Below are 26652 nucleotides of genomic sequence, written 5' to 3' on the forward strand. Positions count from 1 at the left end.
ATCTTTCTATTCACATACTGATTGAATGTGTTTCTCAATTCTTTAAGTGAAAGCCAAGGAACCAAACTTCACTCTTCGAAGGACTTTCAGGCTGGAGAACACAGGGCTTCTCCCGATTCACATTCGATCTATGGAGATCAGTGGCAACACATGTGAGGGTTATGGCTTCAAAGTTCTCAACTGTGAAGAATTTGCACTCAAACCAAACACTTCAAAAGACCTCGTCATACTGTGAGTGATTTCATAGTTACCTTTTTAACAAAAAAATAAATGTTGCTAATAATGTCTTTTAAAACTTTTCATTCCCATTTATGTCTTTTAGAGAGTTCGATCATAAATAACAGTTGAACAAAGATGATTAGCTCTTGACTATCTTGTGATGTGCAGGTTTACACCAGATTTCACATCATCCAGAGTGATCCGGGAGCTGAAGTTGGTGACTGCGGGGGGCTCAGTGTTTGCGTTCGTGCTGAATGCATCATTGCCATATCACATGCTGGCAGTGTGTGCCGAGACCCTTCCCCGACCCAACTGGGAGCTTGAGCTCTACATCATCGTCTCCCTCATTATGAGGTCTGATTTCTCATTCTTTGGTCACCTGATAGCTAAGAGAGTCTAAACACATACAGGGAGTGCAGAATTATTAGGCACGTTGATTTTCTGATCATATTTTTTTTCCAGGCACATTTGACCAATTCCAAACCACAGTAATCCTAATAACTACTATTGATTTAGTATTTAATAATGTATAAGTGATATATAATTGTTCATGAAGGCTGGAAATGAAAATCACCTTATACTGAGGTGTGCAGAATTATTAGGCATGTTTTCTTTTACAGATAAATTGAGCCAAAAAAGAGATTTAACTCAGACTGAAAAGTCAAAAAGTATTAAATGCCCATGAGAAGGATGCAATACTAATGCAATACTAGACATTGCAGTTAAGGCATGACCACTGGAGAGTGAAATGCTCGTTGGGTCAGCAGGATCTGACAAAAACAGGTGGTGAAGAAAATACGCCTGTTAACTGCAAAAGAATTAAGAATTAAGGTGAAGAATTAAGGGTGAAACCATCAGGAACCCTTTAGTCTCCAGCGCCACCATTTTCCAAAGCTGCAACCTACCTGGAGTCTCCAGAAGTGCAAGGTGTCAGGATCTCAGAGACTTCAGTTAGGTAAAGAATCCTAAAAAATGACCCCCACTAGATAAGAATCATAAGCTGAAGTGTTGTAAAATACATGAAGCCTGCTTTTTTATAGGCTTTATAGGTTTTATAGGTTGAGAATGACTCTTGAAGGACCAGCACCACATCCTCTAGTACCACTGTTTGAAGAATTCATCTTCCAGAATCTGGCAGTACGTTTTGGGAGTTCATTTTAGTCCATCCTGAAGTCCGTTTTGCAGAGATGGACTAAAAATTAACTCCCAAAACATACTGCCAGGTCATTTTTTAGGATTCTTTACCTAACTGAAGTCTCTGAGATCCTGACACCTTGCACTTTTGGAGACTCCAGGTAGGTTGCAGCTTTGGAAAATGGTGGCGCTGGAGACTAAAGGGTTCCTGATGGTTTCACCCTTAATTCTTCACCTTAATTCTTAATTCTTTTGCAGTTAACAGGTGTCTTTTCTTCACCACCTGTTTTTGTCAGATCCTGCTGACCCAACGAGCATTTCACTGTCCAATGGTCATGCCTTAACTGCAATGTCTAGTATTGCATTAGTATTGCATCCTTCTCATGGGCATTTAATACTTTTTGACTTTTCAGTCTGAGTTAAATCTCTTTTTTGGCTCAATTTATCTGTAAAAGAAAACATGCCTAATAATTCTGCACACCTGAATATAAGGTGATTTTCATTTCCAGCCTTCATGAACAATTATATATCACTTATACATTATTAAATACTAAATCAATAGTAGTTATTAGGATTACTGTGGTTTGGAATTGGTCAAATGTGCCTGGAAAAAAAATATGATCAGAAAATCAACGTGCCTAATAATTCTGCACTCCCTGTACTCGTATAATAATATACTGATTTGGTGCTCAAGAAACATTTCTTATCAATGTTGACAACAGTTGTTCTGCTTAATATTTTTTTGTGGAAACTAATACATGTTTTTTTTTTTGGTGAAAAGGTCATTTAAACTATTAATACTTAACTATTAAAAAGTATTCATTTCTTTAAGAAAATACTGACTGGGATTAATAAAGTACTTATCTCTTTATCTGTAGATGAATAACACTGTGATATTTCTCTAGCTCCATGTTCCTGCTGGTAATCGCTACTGCCTATCTGGAGGCCCAAGGAATATGGGAGCCCTTCAAACGACGGCTGTCTGTGGAATCCAACTCTCCCATGGAGACTGGAAAACCTTTTGATCTCAGGGAAATTGTACGAATTCAAAGTGATGCTAAGTGAGTGAGGATTATTTATTTTTTTGTTTATAAAAGTGATATGCCATTTTTGTTTCTCTCCGATTTACTCCATCTTTTTATCAGAGAAATTTTATGAAATGAAACTTAATCTGTTGCAGCTTGAATGATTTTGCCGACTCAAACCAGAACTCGACAAGAGGAATGTACGGGTCAAGTGTTGGTGGGCGGTCTGGGGGTCGGCAAGGTGGTCCACACTCCACTTCCAACAGCAACGGTGTTCTGCCAGACAGCAAGCCCAGATCTGGTTCAGGCCGCTCTGGATCTATGCAATCCTCTTCCACCTTTCCGTTCAATAAAGATAGTGGCCAAGTACTCAATCAGCTGACTAACCGGAAGGCCCGGAGTTTCAAACAACAGCAGCAGGGCTCAGGCCTCCTGGAGGACCTCCCGAGCTCAACACCCTCACAGCCCAACAGCACAAGGGCCAACAATACAGAAGATCAGGATTACAATCGACTCCTGGTAGCCATGGATAAAGACCTCGACAGGCCTGAGTCTTCTGCCAATAATGTGTCTTTAGAACACAATTCACAACAGTTCTCACAAAACAAAGGTAATATATAACAATATAGAAATATTACTATAGATTAGCATTCAACTTATGCCAATTTGCAAAATGCACAATATAACTTGCTCATTTTACTTATGTGTTTCAGTGCTTGAATCAAAAGGGAAAGTGAAGAATAAAACAAAAGCTCTTAAGAAGAAAGAGGAAAAAGAGAGGAAAACAAAGGGAAAGGCTCAAGGAGAAGATTTAAAAGAGCCACTGGCAGACAATGATGACAGCTCCTCTACTACCACAGAGACCTCTAACCCAGACATGGAGGCCAATATTAAAGAGGTACATACACGTGAGACATACTAGACCAAGCAGAGTACTTCCAAAACAACGTGCGATTAGTTGCTTTTTAGATGCACTCTTTGACCACAATTTGTCTTATTAACCAGGAGCCAGTGAAGGTGAAGGGAAAAACCATGTCAATGGACAATGGAAAAGAAAGAGAAGAAATTACTCCCTTCCCTGCTAAACTAAAAACTAAGAAACAACCAACCCTGAAGAAGGAGAACCAAGTGGAAAAATCCAGGTTTGTTCAGAGTTTGTTGAAATAGCGTTAAAGATAGGTGTTGGGGGATTTGGAAGGAACAATTTCCTGGATATCATTCAGCTATGAATATGCCAGACACTCGCTGAACTTTCAGGAGAGGTGGGAAGTCTGCAGAAGCTGCTGGGTGCGGTGTTAGAAGAATATGTGCTGCACGCAATTCTCTAAATAACACAACAATGACAACAGTGAGAAAGGAGCCGTTTAGAAAGCATCTGATCATAGCGATGTGGCAATGCTTGCACAAGCGCTGCAATTTCGGCACTCCAGTCAAGTCTTGTTCATTTATATAGGGCTTTTAATACAAATTGCTTCAAAGCAGCTTTACTACAAGTATTGAACATTCAAAAAGTTCAAATTAAATTTCAGGAATCAGAATTTCAATTACAATTTTACAGTTTCAATTTCTACCAAAGCATCTTTCCAGTGTATGTCAAATTAGGTGGAGCCTATTTACCCACCTGTTCGTAATCATCTTGACCAATGGCAGTCCATAGGTGTTTAACAGCCAGTGAGAAGTTTACTGGAAGTTCTGCGCTGCTGAGCTATTTCGAATCACCGAAGCGGACTCCAAACAAATTTCGTTTTGTCCTGATTTTGTTCGAAATTGCAGCACATCAATTCATTCTTCCATTTCCCTTGAAGTATATCAGGGCCTTTAGAGGTAGGGGCCTGAGGTTTTATTTGAGATACCCGAGGTGCCATTAGCGAGGCAAAAATCATGCACTTCATCTTGAAGGCCTTGAAATCTCCAGTGAGCCTCTTAGAATACTCAATATACATTTTCTACACTCTATTGTTACTCTGATCAATTTAATATCAGTGACTCTTTTTTTCTTTCTGCACAGCTCTCTAGAACTCCCTTACGTCACACCCCTGGAAAAACAGGATAAGCAGCGCAAGACCTTCACCAAAACCCTCGCCAATACAGGAAATCACGGCTTCTCCAAACCACGAGCTCTGGGCAAACGTATGTGTCAAATTTCAGCTTTTCCACCCACCTTTTGAATCTCTGTTAAGTGTTAACTCTTGAAACCATTTTGAAATCATTTTTACTCTCTCTGTCCTAGTAGTCAGTGGAAAGATGGGTGATGACCGGCTATCTCCACTTGGAAAGTTTGTATCCAATGGCTCAATGTCAGAGCTGGGTCATAGCAGTGGATCAGAAGGAGAGAAAGAGTCCCCGCCACCAGAATGGGATGTTCCTCTCAGCAAAACTGGCAACCGTAAGAAATGAGTCCGAAAGTATAACCTGGGCTTATTTATGAGTCAGTTTGCTATTTTATGTATTCTTATCCCAAAATGTAAATATTTGTCTCATGTCTTATCAGAAGCAGACAGTCTTCAGCAGATATCTATGCAGACCATGCATGCAGACTCCTTCCTGAAAGGACCCAGTTCAGTCCTCTCCAGAACCTGTTCTCCACCCCCAACCTCCCCTAGCCTGGTGCCTCGTGGAAGCTACAGCAGCATGCTCCACACCAACAGGTGATTTCAACAGGCGTGTGCTTTAAAGTGCACATAATACTAGAACTCATTTGAGTAACTTCCATCAAGGCATTTCCTCATTTCATCATGGAAATATATGAGTGACGTTGTTTTTCTTCTATATTTTTATAGTGAGGCTACTTTAAAGAAGGCTCCAGGGAATAAGCTCACCAAGTCGGCCTCTTTGCCTGGTCAAAATGGAAATCCAACTTTTGCTGCTGTAGCTGCTGGCTATGACAAAAGCCCTGGTGAGTTTGTCTATTAAATATGATGATGATTATGGATAAACTGTAATGTAGTTGTGCACTGACCAGGAAAAATGTGGCCGATGCCATTAACCTATATTTATTTATAAATGTTATACAAATTGTGTGTGCTCTTGTTTTCACAGGTGGTAGTGGCTCAGCTAGTAAAGCTGACAGTCTGGGGAAGGTGACACTGTCTCACATGACATCAGTGGAGAGTGATGGATCTGACAGGTGCGGTGCCTTCATAAAGAAACAGTGTTTAATCATCTTCCCCATCTGTTTTTACAAGTATATTTATAATGCCATTGTGCATCTTTTAGCTCTGGACTGTGGAGCCCAATAGACACCACCAGTAGCCCCGGATTTGCTCCAGTTAATGCTTTCTCTGCTTTTGGACCCAACAATCCTCTTAACCTCTCTGGAGGTATGCAAAAACCTGTTAACATTTTAAAATTTGAATTAAAAAAATAAAATGCTAAAATCCAGTTGCAATGCCAATGTATCCAATAATATGGTTATTCTCTCCATTAGTTTTCAGAGGCATGACCGTTCCCAAGAGTTCAGAGCCCCAGCAGAGTTGGCCTGAGTACACTCCAGTGTCTCCTTCCATCTGGGAGACTGAGCCTGGTAATTCCTGGGCTACCAGCACTGGATCCCCAGCAACTCCAACAACTGTAAGATATCTATTCCTTGTCAGCTTCTCACCTACACCTTTGAACCCATAGAGAAAGTTGATATCTCAACTTTAGTATGTTGATGTATGTATGTTGTATGTTGATATCTCAGTGACACTGTGATATCAAGATTATTTTCAGATAATCATTACCACAGAGCCATTACACACACACACTACACTATTTTAATATATTTTTATTTAGCAATGATGCATTCAATTGATTTGAAGACATTTATAATGTTACAAAAGATTTCTATTTCAAATAAATGCTGTTATCACAGTTTCTTCAAGAATGTAAAGCAGCACAACCATTTTTAACATGGATAAGAAATGTTTCTTAAGCAGCAAATTAGCATTAGAATGATTTCTGAAAGTAGTAGACTGGAGTAATGGCTGCTGAAAATTCAGCTTTGGCATCAAAAGGAATAAATTGCATTTCAAATATATTAAAATAGAAAACAAGTATTTTGAATGAAGATACTACTTCACAATAATAAATTGTTTACTATATTTTTAATCCAATAAATGCAGCCTTTGGGAGCATTAGAGCAGTGTTTCCCAACCACGATCCTGGAGGCATTTTGCATGTGTCCCTAATCAAACACACCTGATTCAAATGAGCATCTTATTAGTGGAGACTCAAATGCTGCCTTCACGTGCTATCGGAAATTTGGTAATTCCGACTTCTGAAGTCGTGATTACGAGCTCATTGCATTCAAGTTTCAAAATGTGAGGGCGTTCATGTGGAGTTTTTACCTAGGAAACTCATATTTACGATAATTCCGAGAGTACGTGAAGTCAGCAAAAGACCTGAAATGGGCGTGGCAGATAAAGGAGACATGCAAAATGTGCTGTGTTGGTGTGCCTCCAGGATTGTGGTTGGGAAAAACTGCATTAGAGACTTTAAAAAAATCTTAACATCCCAGCACCTTTTTAAATAGTAGTGTGTATTTGAAGACTTCCAATGTAAAAGCCTCTAAAAGCCACCTGGGTCAAAAATGAGATAATACTAAGTGAATGCTCTCTGCATATAGTATACGTTCATCAAATACTTTCACTTCAAACCTGCTAAATCCCAGCCGTAGCCCATTCAGACTTGGGTAGAAACCTATACATAGGAGCCTGACAAAAATGCACATTTTAAAGAAAAATGTCAGACAGACAAATTAAAAAACGTCAACCTAAAAAAAGGCAGTGCGGTGCGCCTCGCTTTTTCAAACCTGAGAAACCCGTTCTGTCTGATCGGAGCTTTAGAGGCTTTTGCACCTTAGGTGTTCATATATAGCAATAAGCCAGATGCTTAACGTGTTTCAGGTTTCTCATGACTATATATAACTGTAGTTTTGCAGGTTATGAAATGATAGTCTTTCTCTTTCTGCCTGTCTCTAGTCAATTTTGGGCAGTGCACGCAGTCCCTGGTCCTTCAGCAGGTCCATCTGGTCCACTGGCAACGACTCCACCCTGCACTCCTTCAACCCTCCTGCTCCCTCCACTCTCCCTGACTTGGTCAGCCACACTGCACCGCCCACACCTGCCCCTAACGACGTGGGTCGCACCTACAACCCCTGGAACATGGGGTGGTCTCCCTCACTCAATCGCTGGAACTCAGAGCCCTGGCCTAACAGCCCAGACAACAATGGCATCTGAGGCAGAACAGCCTCATTGAGCGACAGAAAATGCAGTGGTTTCTAATCTTGTTTTATTTTTCCTGGTTGAATAGTATGATGTACACCAAGATCATTTTAATGATTGGAAAAAATCTTGAATTGCAATGGTACAAGTGTCCACTGGAAATCCAGTGTTGCATTTCCAAGTCCCCCTTAAAAATTCAGACCTATTTATTTTAGTGGGGTATAAAAATGCCTTAAGTTCAATTTTAATTGACGCAGTGAACGAAAGATTTACTACATCGGTTTAATGCTATTGCCCTTGTAGGGGTATTTTTCTTTACCATTTTAGAGATTCCCTGTTTTGAGTAATACTGCATTGTTTGGAATTAAAGTATATGGTCCAGTATTATTGTATTAAAATGCAAGATGCAGTGTTACTCAACCTTAAAATAAGCACTTTGCAAAAAACCCCACTCCTACAATGCTGTTATATTGGTTTGATGATTTCATTCTAGAGCATTTTCTGGCCACACATCTTGGTTGAGTTAACATTTGGGAAGATAAAAGTGGTTGTCAAGACTACGGTTACCCCATTTATTTGAACCCCTCTAAGTCCAAGCCAAACCGTTACAGCATTCAGAAGTTGAGATTTTATTTTATTTTAATTGGCTTCATTTGCTGAAATTGGCTTTTAATTTGAGGGAGTTTAGAGAACTTGAATGTGTTCTGTTCATCATTCATTTGTCTCTTCAAGAGTGAACGTTTGGTCACATTGGTTGAAATAAACATATCAGGCTGGAATATTGACTTCTCATTTTATTTCTGCCTACATTTGAATTTGCTTCAAGGGAAAATATTGGCATAATATACAGATCCCTCTCCCTCCATTGAGGGTCCCCACAACCAAAATGTGATGCTTCAAAAAGTTCATAAACATAATCCATATTTAGTTTGAAGTCTCCTGAAGAGAGACACGCTTCTTATAATGAACAGAATTTTTTCACATTTAAACGGTGATCAATGTATTATTCATATGGATTCATGTCTTTATGAACTATTGGAAGTGTCAGTTTTATTAAAAACATTTTTATTTTAAAAAGTAATGAGTCTTATATGGGTTTGGAATGACATGATTGTGAGTGAATGATGACAGAGCTTTGATTTTTGGGTAAACTAAATCTTTAACAGAACAGGGACATGACTTGCAGCATTAAAAGTGCAAAGAATTCAACATTATTTTAAGATGGAAATCATTTCATACAAATGCATTGCAAAGTGCATATTTCTATGCCAATTGCAACGAAGCTTTGAGCATCGTGCTGAACTTTTCAAGGTCACATGCCCTCATCACAAATGCAAGATGGCCTTTCTTCAGAGTATTGGCTGGGTCGACAACCATCATGCCACGTCCCAGTACACCTTGTACCTCCACTCGAACGGCACACTGTAAACTCTCTGTAATCACGCTGCTGTCCACACAAGCTGCCACAGCAAAGGCATCGTAGGGTACAAACCCTTGCCCAAAGAGCACATCTTTGTTGTTGCTGATGGAAAAATCTCTAGAGTAGGCCCTGCACTTGGAGGTTATCATCTTCATGAATCGAGCAGCTGATGTATCCTGATTGACCAGCTCATCAAAACATTCCTGGAAAAATATGAAGCACAAGTCTGTCAGGCCTACAATATGTTAAGAATCCCTTTCGCTCATGTTGGGAGGCTCTTACCCAAGATAGTTTGTTTCTGCAAGTGAACTCCCAGGTCGCGATGTGTGTCGAGCAGGTATATTCCTCCAAAACTACGTAAGCTGATTCTGCGTCCATTCTAAAATTAAACTCTGCAGTTGGTGTCAGATTTCCCTTCCCTAGAAGATTAACAGTGGACAGTGTGGGGACATGAAGCTCTAAAGAAAGAGTCCTGATTGTGCCGTTCTTGGTACTGGCTTGTTTTTCATGTAATGCATAATCACTGATATAAAAAGTACAATTTGGACGTGACCATTTAAGGTGCCCAGTTTCTGTCCAGCAGCTTATTTTCTTACCTTCCATATTACCGCCCATAATATACAGATCCTTGAGTTTCTGAGGGAAGGTGGGGTCTAAACTAACAGCCAAAGCCAAGTTAGTGAGTGGACCAAGAGCTATGAGAGATACCTGTGTATTTAAACAAACAGCAAGTGCATTACATTATCAACCACAAGATGGCATCACAACATTCAGCAGAGGTCACTTCTTTTTAAATATTCTTACTCATGGTTCTTAACCTTTTTGACTCTAATATTCTATAATTAAATTGTATTTTATTTATTAATGTATGTGACTTTTCTAATTGATGGTGGTTGGAGGGTTTTTATTTATCTGATTATTTTAAGTAAAAATAGTTACGGGAAGAAATAAAAAATTATATTAGCTTACATTTGAGCTGTTTTATCTTATTTTAAATCTTGTCTATGTCTAGTCTTATTTTAAATAATTTTAAGTCATTTTGTGCCCCCTTGAAAGTATGCTGAGGTGAGGCCCACAGCTGTAACCCTTCTATAGTATTTGGGTAATTAATGGCCCGTCTTCAGTAAAGAATACACTGTTAATACCACATTTAGTTTGAGCCAATTGGGCTGTGATTATGGGGCGTTTCAACCGAACCAGGAAAGACCTCAATTGGATAGACCTACAACCAATCAGAGCAACGGAGCGACGCATATTTGTCAACAGAACTCAACTGCACTCACGCTGGAAGAAGTAGAAGAAGATGAGTGTAAACGATCCTTGCCGGTGTTGTAAAAAGAATTAAAGGATACACGGAGTACTTACCAACACGCTCATAATTTTTAAGAGAAATGGTTAAGGTAAATGCATATACGATTAAGTTCTCCGTTTATGACTAGAACAAATTTAACTCGAGTGCTCTTTGGTGAAGTGCATTATTATGTTACTGTTTATCCTCTTTCCAACATCGTATAAAGCCCGCCCTGATAATTTCATTGGTCCGAACAGCTTCTCTTTGGGCTTAGTAGCTCCACAACGGATCAAGTGCAGACTGAATTTCCCGAACTCAAATGGTGTGGGCGGGGCTAAATTCAGCTGGCATCCAGGCTAGGTGTCCCCAGAATGTTCAGCTCAAACCCCCCCCCCCCCAGATCTTTTGTGTGTGTTCCTTTAAATGCAAATGAGCTGCTGCTCCCCCCCCCCCCCTAATAAATAATAATAATAAATAACGCATAATAAATGTGCGTTTATTGATTATGCAGATGGTGAGCGTTTTCGGGATAAAATTTTTCATAACAACCGTTTAAATTATATTAAGCCTTAAAGTTCTGCATAATTAAGGGCATGGCTACTTGAGTGACAGGTGTATTGAGACTAGGGTCGAGCTAGGTGGGTGTGGTTTCAGCAACCACGCCTCCACCCATGTCCCGCCTCTTTGCCCATTGTCAGTTATCCGGGAGTTACGCGCTGCCAAGATGGCAACGGCCAGCTTTTAGGCTTCAAAAATGCTCTTCGGAAACCTAAGGGTGACGTCACGGACACTACGTCCATACATTTTTAGTCTAAGGTATTGACCCATCCTTCAGAAACAACTTTTTTGCAAATCCAGCGTTGTACTGACCCTCGTTGGTGAAACAATCATGCATAAAATAATTTGCACAAATATGTAACATTTTATCAACATTCTTTGGCACATTTCCTTCAAAAATATCCAAAATGAAATGTAACCATGGTGGCTCGGAGGCTCAGTGGCTCGGATGCCGGGAGTCTAGAGACTCGTTGGTAGTACATCCAACAACAGAACATTTTTTGAGCGCAAACATTGTATTCTAACTGATTCAGCGAGCAAACAGAAATGCTAAAAGGGCAGATCATCAACAGTCATGGGCGGGGTATCCCTACTTTTACGTAGGAGTAGGGGGAAATGTGAAACAGAGTGTTATGAGAGATTGATAATGATTAATGGGGATTCTAAAAAAAATATTGGGTGAATTTTTACCATCAAACACCTTATAAAAGCGAATTTTGCATAATAGGTCCCCTTTAACTAAAAGCAAAATAATACACAAGTTCAAAGAAAATGTTACATTTGAGTTTGAATACATTTGAAAGGGGTTATTCGTTTATTTCTTACCTCTCCCTGGTTTTCATTCACTAGACGTATCATAGCATGAACGGCATGCTCTTTCTGCATCTGCTTCTTCCAAATCTCAGAGTCCTGCAGAACATCTCCAAGTCCATCCGTGCCAAAGTGATCTTTAAATGGTGTCACAGGTCTGACTAGAGAACCAGCAGACCCTTTGAAGACTGGAATCTGAGGGAAAACAATACAATAGAATGCAATCATTTCATCTTAGTTCTTGACATTTGTTTTGGAACTCTTTTAATTGCACAAATACCTGGGTTTGTTGACAGACCGTCAGTACTCGCATCACATTCTGACATACATTATCCACATCAGTGTTCCCAAAGCAGCAGGTGATGCCCAACACCTTCACACCGGGAGCTGCGAGAGCAACTATGATAGCCAGAGCATCATCTATGCCACAGTCTGTGTCGATTATTAGCAGCTTGCAAGCCATGCTGGTTGGATTCTAAAACGTCAGTCTAGTAAGGACACCTAATCACATACAATACAGGGTTGGCATGCTATGGACATAACTAGTGTGAACTGAGGAAGATTGGGACACTTTTTGCCATTGAGATGACTTGGGAAAAGTGTCCCAATCGCCCTGAATTCACCCTACTAGTTAATTTGTAACCAACTCAGTACTTGGTACTTGTAAATCATTGTGTAATAGCACTAACATATTTGATGTGATAAAAGATTAACATGGAAAAAAAGAAATAGCCTACTGTTGTAAAAAAAAAAATCAACTGTTCAAAAAGGGTCAAGATACAGTGCATTTGAATAATTATAATATTAATGATAGTAAAACATAAATAAATAAAAAACAGCTTTGAGGTGTCATGCATCAACATGTCAAAATATCAAAGTTTTGATCAGCAGGTTAATCTTAAACTACAAAATACGTATTCTAAAAGCATATGCGTTTAACAGGGAAAATATTTTCAGTAAATTGTTACACATGGAACCACGCTTCTGTTTTTAGCCAAACTTCATAAAGTCGCCTTATTTGACTCTTGTTGCTCACCTGCGGTCTTGCACCTGATTCAGTTCATTTCGTCTGTTCGGTCCACTTTCAAGACAACCACGCTCTACTTCCCCTGAAAGATTTCAGTAACGGTGGTGGGATTATCTTTGACTATCTTCATTTACAAAACTATCTACCATAACATTGCATTTTTTTATACAAACATTCTCAGAATTTATTCAGTAAAACGGTACACTGTTATATAGACCGTTTAAATCGAGATAAAGGAAATATTTACAATTTGTATGTCGTACAACACCCCTGTTTTAGAGATTGGTAGAGCCCGTTAAAACACAGCTAGGCAGTCAAACAGAGAGGTCTCGCAGCGCAGTAACGTTATATAAATTATTCCTGCAGAATTGGCAAGGTATGTGTACTCTACACATTACATTGTTTATTATTATAATATTTATTTAAGTAAATACAGTTAACGTTACATTTTTGCGCTATGAACGCACATTCATGTAAGGGTTAAATTCTTTCGAAGAGCCAATGCTACGCTGACGTTTAGCTATTATTTATATATCTGTATTATTTATATGGTATTCTCGGTGGTTTAAACTTACATTGCAGCGATTTATCTTACAATCTATTCCTGAAATGATGCCTACCGACCATCATCGATTAAGAATGACCTAAACGATGATAGTGTTGACGATGGTGATGCAACCATGTGGTGCCATTGAGCTTTTTAGTCCATATAAAAGATTTAATGTCGTTGAAAGCTGTTGTCAGTTTCATAATCTCAACTAATAGCAATCTCTGGCCTAGTGTAGGACTATAATCATGAATAATCATGGTGATGGAGATAGCACTGTCACACCACACCTTAGTTCACAAAAATACACTTTGGATTTGTTTACATGAATCAAGGCCATTTTAAAATATTATTTATAACCAGGCTTCGCTTTTGTAATCCTGTCACAAGAAAATGGTTGAAACAGAGACCCTTATGACTGTTCTCTGACCCTTAAAAATAATCACGTTTTCCACAGTTGTCAACATATAAATGTTTCTACAGCACTAATATATATATATATATATATATATATATATATATATATATATATATATATATATATATATATATATATATATATATATATATATATATATATATATATATAATGTTGGTCTTGAATATAATTGATTTATTATTGCACTTTCTGTCTTATTCTTAATTGTAGTCAGTGGATGAGATTGTTTCTTTGAGCTCTCTTTTGGGACCAAGCCGTCACAGCTGGAGTACACCTGTATCTTATTCTCTTAACCGTCATCCCAGTTCTCCGTTCAATGCCTAACACTGTGGAAAGTGAAGGCGCCAAGGTATCTGCTAGAACTGATCAGGAGGAGGCCCCATCACGGACCCCGGGCAGAGAGGATGAGCGTGAGCGCAGCTTCCTGAGCCCGTTGGCGCGAGATGCGCTGCGGGTGCGACGGGCCTCCAGTGCAGAGCTCCAGCTTCCTTGGACCTGCCCTGTAACACACTCCCGAGAGAAGTTCTACACCGTCTGCTCAGACTATGCGCTGCTCAACCGTGCCCGACCCATCATCACATCTGAAGATGCGCCACCAACCAATCCAGACAGTGGGACATCATTAGTCAAGACCAGCAGTGCAACAACTTCCCAGAGTCACTCATCGGGAATAAGTGTGTCTCTAGATGGGAACTGTGATATGGAGGTTGTGTCATCCAGCAACAAGCCTGTGCTGGCCTGGGAGATTGACACCTCTGATTTTGATGCAGTTTTAACCCGGAAAACCAGAACAAGTATGGGTCTCTCTAAAATGATCATATACATACTGTTGACCAGGGTTTTTTTTTCCAAACTGCATGGACAGAGAGAACAATTTGAAAGACAAAATAAAATTGCTAATTATTTTTTTACATAAAAGTAATTAGGTTTATGGCCTTGTGGCTTTGATTCTCCCCAAAAAATCAGAATCTGAATGTAAAAGTAAAAGCCAATTATTTAATTTTTGAAACGTTTGAATATTTTTCTAACATAATATAAATAGGGTTTTAATACATGGCAATATAAAGCTGCCTATACTGTATATTTCAGGATAGGGGATTACAATGTTTTGGGAATTTTGAAAACCCCTGCTGTAGAGCACAGATCACCTTGAAGAATCCTTTGAAAATAATGTTTAAGCTTATTATGACTATTTTTATTATCAGTAAATTAATAGTGAAATCTAAAAAAAAGCTTTAAAAAATATCAGGGTCATCAGGTTTTTAATCTGCTACAAGCTGTTTATCAAAAATATGCCAGGAAAATGAGCTCATATTGACCATCTGCTGTGGTTTATGTAACTGCAGTGATGACCCCTCACTGACACAGTTGTGACATAGATTTCACCTAATTAATTTGTAATTAATCCCAGATTCAGAGTTTATAGAGAGAATGTATTAGAGGACGTGCCATCACTCATTGGCTGATCAAACAGAGTGTAAAAATGGTTAGACTATAAGATTACTGATCTGAGGAAAGAACACAGGGCAGAATAACCATGCTCTCTACATATGTTTAATGAAGCTTAAGTCCAAACTCCAGCTAAGCAATTATTCACTGCATTTTAAGGGCCTTTTATATATTCCAGAGAAACAAGTATATCCTACTTGTTAAGCGAGTGTAAATTTGAACCAGCATGAGTCTATTACCTAGAATGTTGTTCAAGGATTAAGTGTGTGTTTTTTTTCCTCAGGTAATTTAAAGAAATCCAACTCTAAGAAAATGAAATCGTCTGACAGGCTCAGTAGAAACCTGCAAGATCTTCCACCACAAGCCTCTCTGGAGGAGATCAAACAGAGAAAAATCTTGGACCTCCGTAGATGGTAATACACTCATTGGAATGAGAAATGAGTTTAACCACTTTTTGGATTAACAACAATCCTCTCTGATGTTCAAGGTACTGCATCAGCCGTCCCCAGTATAAAACATCATGTGGAATCTCGTCACTTGTCTCTTGTTGGAACTTTCTCTACAGTACTCTAGGAGCAGGCAGGTGTGTCGTTGAAATTTATCAACGCATTTTGCATGTGATGGCTAATTTCGGATTGTAAATGATATTATTTTTGGATAGGCCTCTGCTGATTTAATGCACGAGACTTGACACAAACCATTCAAAAATATACCAAGGAATATGTATTTATAGGAGCAAAAACAGCACATTAATTTGATCTATTTTAAGATTTCTAATCTTGTCTGGTAGAACTTGCAAAAAGTAACCTTTTGAATTGATTTGTTCAGTCTCCCCCCTATTTCTCAAGAAGAAGCGCTGAATATACTTGGTTTCCAGCCTCCGTTTGAAGATATCAAGTTTGGACCGTTCACCGGCAATGCCACTCTGATGCGGTGAGTTTACGGTAGTTTTTGCATTTTAACAGTTTCTAAAAATGCATTAGCATACATACACTACCATTAATAAGTTGGGGTATGGCAAGAAGTCTCTCTTGCTCACCAAAGTTGCATTTATTTGATTAAAATACAGATATAACAGCAAAATTGTGAAATATTATTACAATTTAAAATGTATGTTTATATTTTAATATACTTTAAAATGCAATTTATTTGTGATATACAATATGTATTTTTATATTTTGGTGCAGATGGTTCAGACAAATCAACGATAATTTTCGTGTCCGGGGATGCTCTTATATTCTGTACAAACCTCATGGGAAGCACAAGACAGCCGGAGAGACAGGTGTGTGAATTCCGAATCATTTTTCATAAGAACAGAGGCTACAACTGCATATTGTTCAACAAATACACTTTTTATGTAGTTTGTTGTTGTCAGCAGACAGTAGTTCAAATGTAATATCCAGTCTGATATTTCTCTAATCTTCTGTTTAGGTTTAGATATAGTATATTTATTATAAAAGAATATTATTGTGCCATGAAAATACTTCAGCAGCATATTGTAGAGCATGTTTGTTCCTTCTAGCTGAGGGGGCGCTGCAGAAGCTGACGCAGGGACTCCGAGATGAATCCATGGCCTACATTTACCACTGTCAGAATCACTACTTCTGCCCTGTGGGCTATGAAGCTACACCATTAAAAGCAGCCAAAGCATACAGGTACAACAAACAGCAACATTTTCTGCTCTAATTTGTTAAATTTGTGTTATGTTTGTAAGAAAATGTAAATGCTTTCAGGCCTCATTTTTTCCCTTTTTTTTGTTCAGTTTTTTACTCGTCCCACCAAACAAACAAATAAATACACACATTACATTTTTTAGTATTGAACTTTTATGTGTATGTAAAAATACAGAAAATATGTTAAAGGTTTTCATTGTTTTAATATTTATTGTTTTCATTTTTTTTTTCTGCCAAATGTTGAGGTTTTCAGTGTAAACAAACGCGTGTACATTATTGTTCAAGTTTCAAGTTAATGCTGTTATATAAAATGTTCTATTCATCAGATTATATCGGAAAAAAATGATCAGTTTCCACAAAAATTACACCGTTACCTGGAGTAATGGCGGAATAAAAAGTTGTTTTAAATTGTCTACGATTACAGTTTTGTAATATTTTACAATATTACTTTTTAACTGTATTTTGATCAAATTAATGCACACTTGGTGAGCATAAGAGACTTCTTTCAAAAACAATAAAAAGTCTTACAGACCCCAAACTTTTGAACGGTAGCGTACAAGATCAACGAATGTATAATTTAGTGATTATCCACCAAAAGTCAAAAAATCTCTCACTCTGACCCTGGGCCATCCTTATTGTTGAGCACTGGTATTACAACATGAAAAGTGATGAAAGTGTAGCGAAAAAGTATTAAGCTTTACAAGACCTTTGTCTTCTGATTAAGAATGAAGCTCATTTATTTATTTTTTTTATAGGGGGTCACTGCCGCTTAATGAGATGGAACACTGGATTCTCATTGGTGAACCAAGCAAGAAACACCCTGCAATCCACTGTAAAAAGTATGGTTCATTTTATGGATTTGTAGTACTTGGTAAAATTATAAATATGACGCACCCATTCTAACCTTTTTTTCAATCAGATGGGCAGATATTGTGACGGATCTGAATACTCAGAACCCAGAATACTTAGACATTCGCCATACAGAGAGAGGTATTCAGTACCGCAAAACCAAAAAGGTAAGTGACTTGAGTATGGCGATGGTACTTCTACAATAATTTGGATATTAGAATTATGTTTCACATATTTGCTATTTCAATTATATTTTTATAGGTAGGAGGCAATCTGCATTGCATCATGGCCTTCCAGAGAGTGAACTGGCAAAAGTTGGGACCATGGGCACTGAATCTGGAAAATCTGAGGCATGATCTCCACCATCAGGCTTCAGAACACAGAGGTCAAGCTGCGACAGAAGACGGTTCTGAGGAGCAATCGCTGAAACGCCTGGGTAGGTCCCTCAGTACGGGGAACAAGTCCGACAATGCCTGGAAGCGTTTGTCCAACACATCAGAGTACAGGCACAGAGGCTCTCCAGACAGTGACCTGGATGAAGACATAACTGACTAAATCTGAAGTGTCCAACCCTCCTCCTGAAGAGCCAATTGGGTTTCTACAGTTTAAAAACAAGAATATTTATCTCTCCAGGTTGTTAGCAACAGTGAAAGGTTAGATATAATAGAAGCGGATGCAAGCCAAATGGTGTTGCGTAGTAGTTAACATTCAGGGCTGGTAACCATAAGGTTTTATGCCCATAAGGAAGGAACCATGAGCTCCCGTTGGGGATGTTCTTGTAATGCCATCATTCCACAGCAATGTGAATCAAATTCCGCAGGCATTGGTAATGTGAGGTTAGGGTTAGGGTAACCCATACTCAGAATTTGTCCTCTGATTTAACCCATTACACACATTAGGAGTAGTGAACACACAAGGCAAACCGTGGACACACCGGAAAAGTGGGCAGCCATTTTTGCTGTGGCGGTTAAGAGGTTAAGTCACATCATGTAGGTCAATTGCCTCACTCAATCATTCCCTGACTCTCTAACATTAGGCCACGACTGCCCCATGGCGGCAATAAGATTAAAAATACTACTTAATGGCTCTCCAAGAAGAGGTTGAGTCACATCCTGTAGGTCAAAATGCTGCTTTGTTAAACGCATTGTGGATAAATTAATCATTTAATACATTGCTTTGCTTCATACATTGCTAAACTTTTTTGCCTGCAAAATTCTGCAGAAACTTGTGACTGAACCTTAAGTGTACCAAGAGCATTTAGTGAATATTTGATTTTCTGATCAATAGCATCATTTAATTTCAGGTATATGTTATTATAACTGATGGTAGATAATTGGAGGGCGTATGGACTTAAAAATTAATCATCTGCATAAAGTGCACGCAGCTCCGAACATCACATAGGAGACTGTTCTCTATGAAGACTGCTTCTATACACAAAATGGCTTTATTAGCGCAAGTCTAAAAAATAGAAACAAAGTTATCAAGATATCAGACTGTTTAATAATGTGTCAGTGGATCAGATTCAGGCTATAGTGACGGCCCATTAAGATGGACACTCTTATTGTAAATACTTATTAGAAAGATTACAATCACGTTCTTTGTGAAACGCTGTGAGCTAAGATTGCATGATTGCTTCCATGTTATGTGCATTGCGATTGGTGTTCTTTCTTTAACACAGCAACATCTAATGTATGATGTTCAATGTCTAGTCATTACAAATCTCATAATCGTGTGAATCTAGTGTTGGTATTATTTTTATTTATAAATAAAATATTTATACTCATTCTTACACATCAGTGTATTATGTCATAGGCAACTAGATGTGAATGGTGTCATGGCTATACATGTAGTTGTTGCTTCAATGCCGTTATATCAGCTGGAGCAACACGGCAGCAGCCACCTGTTGACACAAATCTTGGTGAGTCTACGCAACAGGAAAGAACAAGTCATAGCATTTACTGGTGCAATGTAATACTAACCAATCCACAAAGCCCCTTGTTCTTTCCAGTCGAGACTTAATTTGGCAAATGACGTCTGTTTTTCCGTTATCCATCTGAAATAGTTTCAGAACAGCTTCTTACACAATGAAACTATTGAGGAAAATTATGTCAGTTACGATCCAAGTAAATAAATTCAGGGTTCACACACCTTTTTGATCAATCAATTTACATGAATTTTGCATTTGTGATTACTGGATAACGACTGTTTATCAAATTACACTATGATTGAAAAGTTTAGGGTTGGTAAGAATATTTTTGAAATAAGTCTCTTATGCTTACAAAGGCTGCATCAAAATACAGTACAAACAGTAATAATGTGAAATATGATCAATTCAAATAATATTTCTGTTTTAATATTTTAAAATGTCTTTTATTTCTGTGATGGCAAAACAAAATTTTCAGTATATATTACCCCAGTCGTCAGTGTCACATGACCCTTCAGAAATAATTCCAATATGCCGATTTGGCGCTCAAGAAGAAGATTTTTTTTAATATTTTTGTGGAAATCGTGATGTATTTGATTTGAGAAAATAGCAGCATTTATTTGAAGTAGACTTTTGATCTATTTAATGCATCTTTACTAAATAAAACCTTTTTTTAATTACTAAGATTACATTCACAAAGAGCTATTTTTAAGATATGAAGTATAATGGATGAAATGGAATCAAAATTAAATTCCATTTTTAATATAATTTTACATTAAATATTCAATTCCAAATGTAAAATGTTTCACAAATGTTGGAACCCTGTCAATTTAATTAACTGAAAAGTAAACAATACAATTAAAAAATATCGATGATCAATAACTCCTCACTTGCAATTGCCAATCTCACCCAGTCTTGGGGTCCCATCTCTCTCCACTGTTAGGATAGACCACCCAGCTCAAATCTGCTTTCTTGTGTGGCTTGGCTGACTCTAAAAGCGGCTTCACCAAAGGAGCAGGACAACAGTTCACCCCCACAGCAACCAGCTGAGTGGACCTACAAGCCACCTGAACCGCCTCAGAAAATCTCCTCCCGCTTGAAATATTATGACTGTCCTGAAACACACTCTCATTTGTTTTAATCAGAACATAAATGGTTGCAAGTGTGTTATGAATGCAATTTGTCATTGCATATCATAATATGTGTGTTGTATTTGTAATTCAAGGAAAGCTTATCCATTAATATCACTCACCTTACACGAAAAGGAAAGCCAGGCTTTAGTTTCGGGAAATTCTTTGAGTACTTCCACCAAAGCCTCCGCCTCTTTGAGACCTGGAATGGTCTCCATGGCAACAAGATCAGCTCCAGCTTTTACTAAGCACTGGATCTGTGGACGATGCCAGTCTTTCAACTCCTAAGACAAAAGAGAAAACACACACTTGATATTCTTGTGAGGTGGCAGCTTGGGTGGACAAAGAGCTTTATCTTGCATTACCTCCAATGTCATCTTGTCCTCATAGGCCCCTGTGTACTCTGACCCATCATGTAGAAATGCCCCATATGGACCCACTGAGCCTGCAACCAAAGGCTCTTTTCTGTCTTCTAGGGGATATATTCATTTTAGATTTTGTGTAGCAGAAACCTGATCAAATGAATGATTTAACAGAAGTTAGACTTGCACACACCTGATTCGGGTGAGTGAGACATGAACTCACGTACTGTCTCTTTTGCCAGTTGAACCCCTGACATCATCATCTGCTGCGCTTCCTCAGGCTGGAGACCAAGATATTTCACAAATCCCTCAATGCTGGCCTGATATGTGGCTGTTGTTATGACATCGGAACCGCTTTGAAGAAATCTATTTAAAAAAATCAGATCAGTCATTCATCAAATATTAAATAGGCTAGTTCTTGTCATAGAATAAAGGCATGCAGAAATACCAAATGACAGAAAGATTCAGTAATTACAGTAAGCTGTTTTTGAAAGAAGCCTATGCATACCAAGGCTGCATTTATTTAATTGAAAGTATAGTAAAAACAGTAATGTTGTGAAATAATATTACAACTTTCTAATAACTACAGGTGCTTGTCATATAATTAGAATATCATAAAAATGTTGATTTATTTCACTAATTCCATTCAAAAAGTGAAATTTGTATATTATATTCATTCATTACACACAGACTGATATGTTTCAAATGTTTATTTATTTTAATGTTGATGATTATAACTGACAACTAAGGAAAATCCCAAATCCAGTATCTCAGAAAATTTGAATATTGTGAAAAGGTTCAATATTGAAGACACCTGGTGCCACACTCTAATCAGTTAATTAACTCACAACATAAGGCCTTTAAATGGTCTCTCAGTCTAGTTCTGTAGGCTACACAATCATGGGGAAGACTGCTGACTTGACAGTTGTCCAAAAGACGACCATTGACACCTTGCACAAGGAGGGCAAGACACAAAAGGTCATCGCAAAAGAGGCCGGCTGTTCACAGAGCTCTGTGTCCAAGCACATTAATAGAGAGGCGAAGGGAAGGAAAAGATGTCTAAAAGCAATAGGGATAACCGCACCCTGGAGAGGATTGTGAAACAAAACCCATTAAAAAATGTGGGGGAGATTCACAAAGAGTGGACTGCAGCTGGAGTCAGTGCTTCAAGAACCACTACGCACAGACGTATGCAAGACATGGGTTTCAGCTGTCACATTTCTTGTGTCAAGCCACTCTTGACCAACAGACAGCGTCAGAAGCGTCTCGCCTGGGCTAAAGACAAAAAGGACTGGACTGCTGCTGAGTGGTCCAAAGTTATGTTCTCTGATGAAAGTAAATTTTGCATTTCCTTTGGAAATCAGGGTCCCAGAGTCTGGAGGAAGAGAGGAGAGGCATACAATCCACGTTGCTTGAGGTCCAGTGTAAAGTTTCCACAGTCAGTGATGGTTTGGGGTGCCATGTCATCTGCTGGTGTTGGTCCACTGTGTTTTCTGACGTCCAAGGTCAACGCAGCCATATACCAGGAAGTTTTAGAGCACTTCATGCTTCCTACTGCTGACCAACTTTATGGAGATGCAGATTTCATTTTCCAACAGGACTTGGCACCTGCACACAGTGCCAAAGCAACCAGTACCTGGTTCAAGGACCATGGTATCCCTGTTCTTAATTGGCCAGCAAACTCGCCTGACCTTAATCCCATAGAAAATCTATGGGGTATTGTGAAGAGGAAGATGCGATATGCCAGACCCAACAATGCAGAAGAACTGAAGGCCACTATCAGAGCAACCTGGGCTCTCACAACACCTGAGCAGTGCCATAGACTGATCGACTCCATGCCACGCCGCATTGCTGCAGTAATTCAGGCAAAAGGAGTCCCAACTAAGTATTGAGTGCTGTACATGTTCATACTTTTCAGTTGGCCAAAATTTCAAAAAATCCTTTCTTTGTATTGGTCTTAAGTAATATTCAAATTTTCTGAGATACTGAATTTGGTATTTTCCTTAGTTGTCTGTTATAATCATCAAAATTAAAAGAAATAAAAATTTGAAATATATCAGTCTGTGGGTAATGAATGAATATAATATACAAGTTTCACTTTTTGAATGGAATTAGTGAAATAAATAAACTTTTTGATGATATTCTAATTATATGACCAGCACCTGTATTTTCGAATTAAATATATTTTCAAATGTATTTTATTTCTTTGATGGCAAAGCTGAGTTTTCAGCAGCCATTACCACAGTCTTCAGTGCCACATGATCCTAAAGAAACCATTCTAATATGCTGATTATTATTATCAATGTTGAAAACAATTGTGCAGCTTAATTTTCTTTCTTTTTTTGGAAACTGGTAATTTTAACGATTATTTGATGATTGGAAAGTTTGAAAACGAAATGGAAACTTTTGTAATTTAAACCTTATATGTATAATACATACATTGTAAGATTTGTCAGAATGTAAGATTTTATAACAGATGTAATAAGTCCACCAGGCTTTGTCCTGGTCAAAGTCCAGATTTGAACCTTATAGGTATATGTATATATTATAAGTGGGACCTCCATGGATCGGACTTGTTTGTTCAGCACATCCCACAAATGCTTGATTGGATTGAGATCTGGGGAATTTGGAAGCCAAATCAACACCTTAAACTCATTGTTGTGCTGCTCAAACCATTCCTGAACCATTTGTACTTTGTGGCAGCGTGCATTATCCTGCTGAAAGAGGCCACCAGGGAGTACCGTTTCCATGAAAGGGTGTAGATAGTCTGCAACAATGCTTAGGTAGGGGGTACGTGTCAAAGTAACATCCACATGGATGGCAGGACCCAAGGTTTCCCAGCAGATCATTGCCCAAAGCATCACACTCCCCTCCGCCGGCTTGCCTTCTTCCCATAGTGCATCCTGGTGCCATGTGTTCCCCAGGTAAGCAACGCACATGCACCAGGCCATTCACGTGATGTAAAAGAAAACGTGATTCATCAGACCAGGCCACCTTCTTCCATTGCTCCGTGGTCCAGTTCTGATGCTCACGTCCCCACTGTTGGCGCTTTCGGCGGTGGACTGGGCCGCCCATGACCCTGCTGCCGGTTCACCACTGTTCCTTCCTTGAACCACATTTGATAGATACTGACCACTGCAGACTGGGAACACCCCTCAAGAGCTGCAGTTTTGGAGATGCTCTGAGCCAGTCATCTAGCCATCACAATTTGGCCCTTGTCAAACTCGCTCAAATCCTTATGCTTGCCCATTTTTCTTTCTCCTAACACATCAACTTTGAGGACAAAATGTTCACTTACTGCTTAATATATCCCACCCACTAACAGGTGCTGTGCTGAAGAGATAATCATATGACCACTGAGCACATCATGTCAGTGGTCATAATGCTATGCCTGATCGGTGAATATATATATATATATATATATATATATATATATATATATATATATATATATATATATATATATATATATTAGTAAGTATAAGCAACATTTTTAAACTTTTTTTAAATTTTTAAACATTTTAAAAATATTTTACATTATACAATAACACTTCTTGCACTGCTTGACAACCAGGTACAGAACATAATGAAGCCTGTAAATTACCTGTAATGTACGTCCTTAATGGCTTGTGGGTTTGTTTGCAGAAGCCTCGCACTCCACAGTGGATCTCCCTGCAAATACAATATATGTGTGAGTAAACTTGTGATTAGTGACAATCGAATTCACAAATTAGTGAAGTATGCGTAATAGTACCTACCTGTAATTGAAACCCACTTGCTTCAAGTTCTGTTGCAAGACCTCCATCTAAAATGAATAGACTAGGATCCATTTGAACTGTTGTGGATAGTGGAAATTCCCCCAACTATAAACCTCACCTACACAGTAAATGACTTTTAAAATATAATACACGACCTTTGTCTTATATAGTGATAGGTTTGCAAAATTTTAAGCTAAACCTAATTTTAAAAGCAAGTTAAATTGTAGCCAATAGCTTGACATTTATGTCAAGAGCTCCGAATAATACTGAAGCGAAACTAGTGTCAAAGTCCACACCATAACAAACCCATGTGGCAGTGTCAGTTGGCGGTAAAAGGTCAGGAACGACTACTTCCGGGTTACAGTATACAATCGCACAAGCAAACTATTCGCTCCCTAAGCGTCTGTATATTCACCAGACTTTAAATATCGAAGTCAGCCGAATGTTAAAACACTACGGAATATGGTTACCGTTTACATGAGATATGTTTAACTATTTTATTTGGCGGTAGCCGTTCGATGTTGTTGCTATGGTGATGGGACTTAACAGCGAGGCTAAAGGAAGACAATCAACCGTCTGTTAAACAACAATCAACAAACATTATCTTTCCTTTTATAAATTAATTCTGACATGGTAAGTAAATGAATGTATATGTTTGAGTCTTGAGATGTGCGTAATGAAGGACTGAACTCATGAATCATGAATGTTTGTTGTGTTTTTTGTTGTTGCTTTTTAACAATGTTTATTTTTTTCCACTGAAAGAAATACAAGTCACATAATGTGACTTGAGATGTGTTGTGTTCACTAAATATAAATATAACATGTAACATCTCATATAAACTGTATTCTGGTGTGTTATAGAGCGATTCATGAAGTCCTAGCATGTGAAAGTTGACACTAGTAACGTTAACTTATCTTGGCTGTTTAAATCCTAGTTAAATGAAGACACTTCTTCATCAGTTAGAAAACAAAACAGTTTTGTAACTGCATAATTTGTAAAGTAATTTTTGACTGTTTCTACGCACTGAATGCTCTCATTTGATATGCCACTAGATGTCAGTACTTGCCTTCATAATGAAGGTTGAAATTTATTTGAAATTTAAGACCCCGTTCAATCAAAAGCTTTAATGTCATTGAGTGGATAATATGCTTTTTTAGTGTCATTTGCACAACAATCTAAACTTTGTTATTCTGTGGGTAACAGGATACTTTGACCATCATTTTCTTGCTCTGTTGTACTCCTACGCTATGTTTATTTTCCAATTGGCATTCTGTCTCCTTAAGTAGTGTACATTGATCCATCTCCATGCAGACAGCATGAAATGTTTGCAGTGATAGCATAGAGCAACAGCAGGTGTCTGAGAAAGTCTCAGCTTCCAAGAAGGGCTCTGAGAGGAAAGCCCTATTTTTCATAGTGTTAGAGGTGGCAGATAAGCCCAGCTATATCTAGTTCAATCTGGCCAGGATCATTAACCAGCAGACCAGCGATTTCGTTGTGCTGGAATGTTCATTTAGATCCTCATGCCCCCTCAAAGTGCTTTCATTCATGCGGTACACACTCACATAGGGTTTTTATCACACTTTCCCCTAAGAACAACATATAGGGTGCACTTTGCGGTGCTAAAATTAGCGAAAAAGCCTTCCATCTTTCTTATTAGACATACAGATGTCCTCAGGTAACTTTGGCCCAGGCAGAATGTGGATATATAATAGCTCTCATTTTGCACAAAGCTGTAGGGGGTGACTACCCGCCGAATCTTCCCCACTTATTTTGGTGAAATGCCATAAAACTCCTCAGTAGTCTTGACCATGAAAATGTAGGCTAGTGTTTTA

The 26652-nt window shown here is 38.4% G+C and overlaps 5 protein-coding genes across 16 annotated transcripts in view; 3 read left to right on the top strand and 2 right to left on the bottom strand.

The window, feature by feature from the left end:
* tmem131 (transmembrane protein 131) overlaps positions 1-8653 on the top strand; it is a 48505-nt gene extending 39852 nt beyond the window's left edge. Inside the window, exons 28-41 of one of the 2 annotated variants that reach the window (XM_079841441.1) lie at positions 48-231; positions 388-573; positions 2259-2414; positions 2534-2988; positions 3092-3276; positions 3384-3520; positions 4387-4508; positions 4609-4764; positions 4870-5026; positions 5159-5274; positions 5418-5505; positions 5595-5698; positions 5806-5948; positions 7340-8653. In XM_079841441.1, coding sequence (XP_079697567.1) covers positions 48-231; positions 388-573; positions 2259-2414; positions 2534-2988; positions 3092-3276; positions 3384-3520; positions 4387-4508; positions 4609-4764; positions 4870-5026; positions 5159-5274; positions 5418-5505; positions 5595-5698; positions 5806-5948; positions 7340-7597 — 2447 coding nt within the window. In that variant the 3' untranslated portion in view covers positions 7598-8653. The remainder of the gene's footprint in view (positions 1-47; positions 232-387; positions 574-2258; positions 2415-2533; positions 2989-3091; positions 3277-3383; positions 3521-4386; positions 4509-4608; positions 4765-4869; positions 5027-5158; positions 5275-5417; positions 5506-5594; positions 5699-5805; positions 5949-7339) is intronic. The other variant, XM_079841442.1, reaches the window with a different exon arrangement.
* LOC307141337 lies at positions 7658-13399 on the bottom strand. Of its 5 annotated transcripts, none has more exons than XM_079841448.1 (7): positions 13264-13399; positions 12698-12770; positions 11942-12162; positions 11677-11856; positions 9599-9710; positions 9285-9421; positions 7658-9205 (listed from the first exon to the last, which is right to left on the bottom strand). In XM_079841448.1, exons 3-7 carry the CDS (start codon positions 12122-12124, stop codon positions 8846-8848), a joined length of 972 nt encoding a protein of 323 aa, XP_079697574.1. In that variant the 5' UTR covers positions 12125-12162; positions 12698-12770; positions 13264-13399; the 3' UTR covers positions 7658-8845. The 5 variants fall into 5 exon arrangements, with proteins under 5 accessions (XP_079697574.1, XP_079697575.1, XP_079697578.1 ...); XM_079841449.1 differs by having other exon boundaries at positions 7661-9205; positions 11942-12136; positions 13264-13329; XM_079841452.1 differs by lacking the exon at positions 13264-13399 and having other exon boundaries at positions 7661-9205; positions 11942-12048; positions 12698-12752.
* Positions 12979-19435, top strand: LOC307141334 (basic immunoglobulin-like variable motif-containing protein). Its single transcript, XM_079841443.1, has 10 exons — positions 12979-13064; positions 13885-14468; positions 15407-15536; positions 15611-15706; positions 15952-16056; positions 16311-16405; positions 16646-16778; positions 17552-17635; positions 17716-17812; positions 17907-19435. Exons 2-10 carry the CDS (start codon positions 13991-13993, stop codon positions 18198-18200), a joined length of 1512 nt encoding a protein of 503 aa, XP_079697569.1. The 5' UTR covers positions 12979-13064; positions 13885-13990; the 3' UTR covers positions 18201-19435.
* LOC307141338 (homocysteine S-methyltransferase YbgG) lies at positions 19125-25161 on the bottom strand. 5 transcript variants are annotated; one of them, XM_079841453.1, is made up of 9 exons: positions 25116-25161; positions 24820-24937; positions 24666-24733; positions 21255-21427; positions 21065-21171; positions 20822-20983; positions 20479-20684; positions 19625-19698; positions 19127-19545 (listed from the first exon to the last, which is right to left on the bottom strand). In XM_079841453.1, exons 2-9 carry the CDS (start codon positions 24889-24891, stop codon positions 19484-19486), a joined length of 924 nt encoding a protein of 307 aa, XP_079697579.1. In that variant the 5' UTR covers positions 24892-24937; positions 25116-25161; the 3' UTR covers positions 19127-19483. The 5 variants fall into 5 exon arrangements, 3 of the variants coding, with proteins under 3 accessions (XP_079697579.1, XP_079697581.1, XP_079697580.1); XM_079841455.1 differs by having other exon boundaries at positions 19405-19545; positions 21065-21168; positions 25116-25137; XR_013818343.1 differs by having other exon boundaries at positions 19125-19545; positions 20460-20684; positions 24820-25137.
* The window catches only part of nme7 (NME/NM23 family member 7), a 39723-nt gene continuing 38218 nt past the window's right edge, over positions 25148-26652 (top strand). Inside the window, exon 1 of one of the 3 annotated variants that reach the window (XM_079841444.1) lies at positions 25148-25452. In XM_079841444.1, the coding sequence (XP_079697570.1) occupies positions 25450-25452 (3 nt within the window). In that variant the 5' untranslated portion in view covers positions 25148-25449. The remainder of the gene's footprint in view (positions 25453-26652) is intronic. The other 2 variants (XM_079841445.1, XM_079841446.1) reach the window with 2 other exon arrangements.

This window comes from Gobio gobio (genome assembly GCF_949357685.1).
Source record: "Gobio gobio genome assembly, chromosome: 17".
NCBI lineage: Eukaryota > Metazoa > Chordata > Actinopteri > Cypriniformes > Gobionidae > Gobio > Gobio gobio.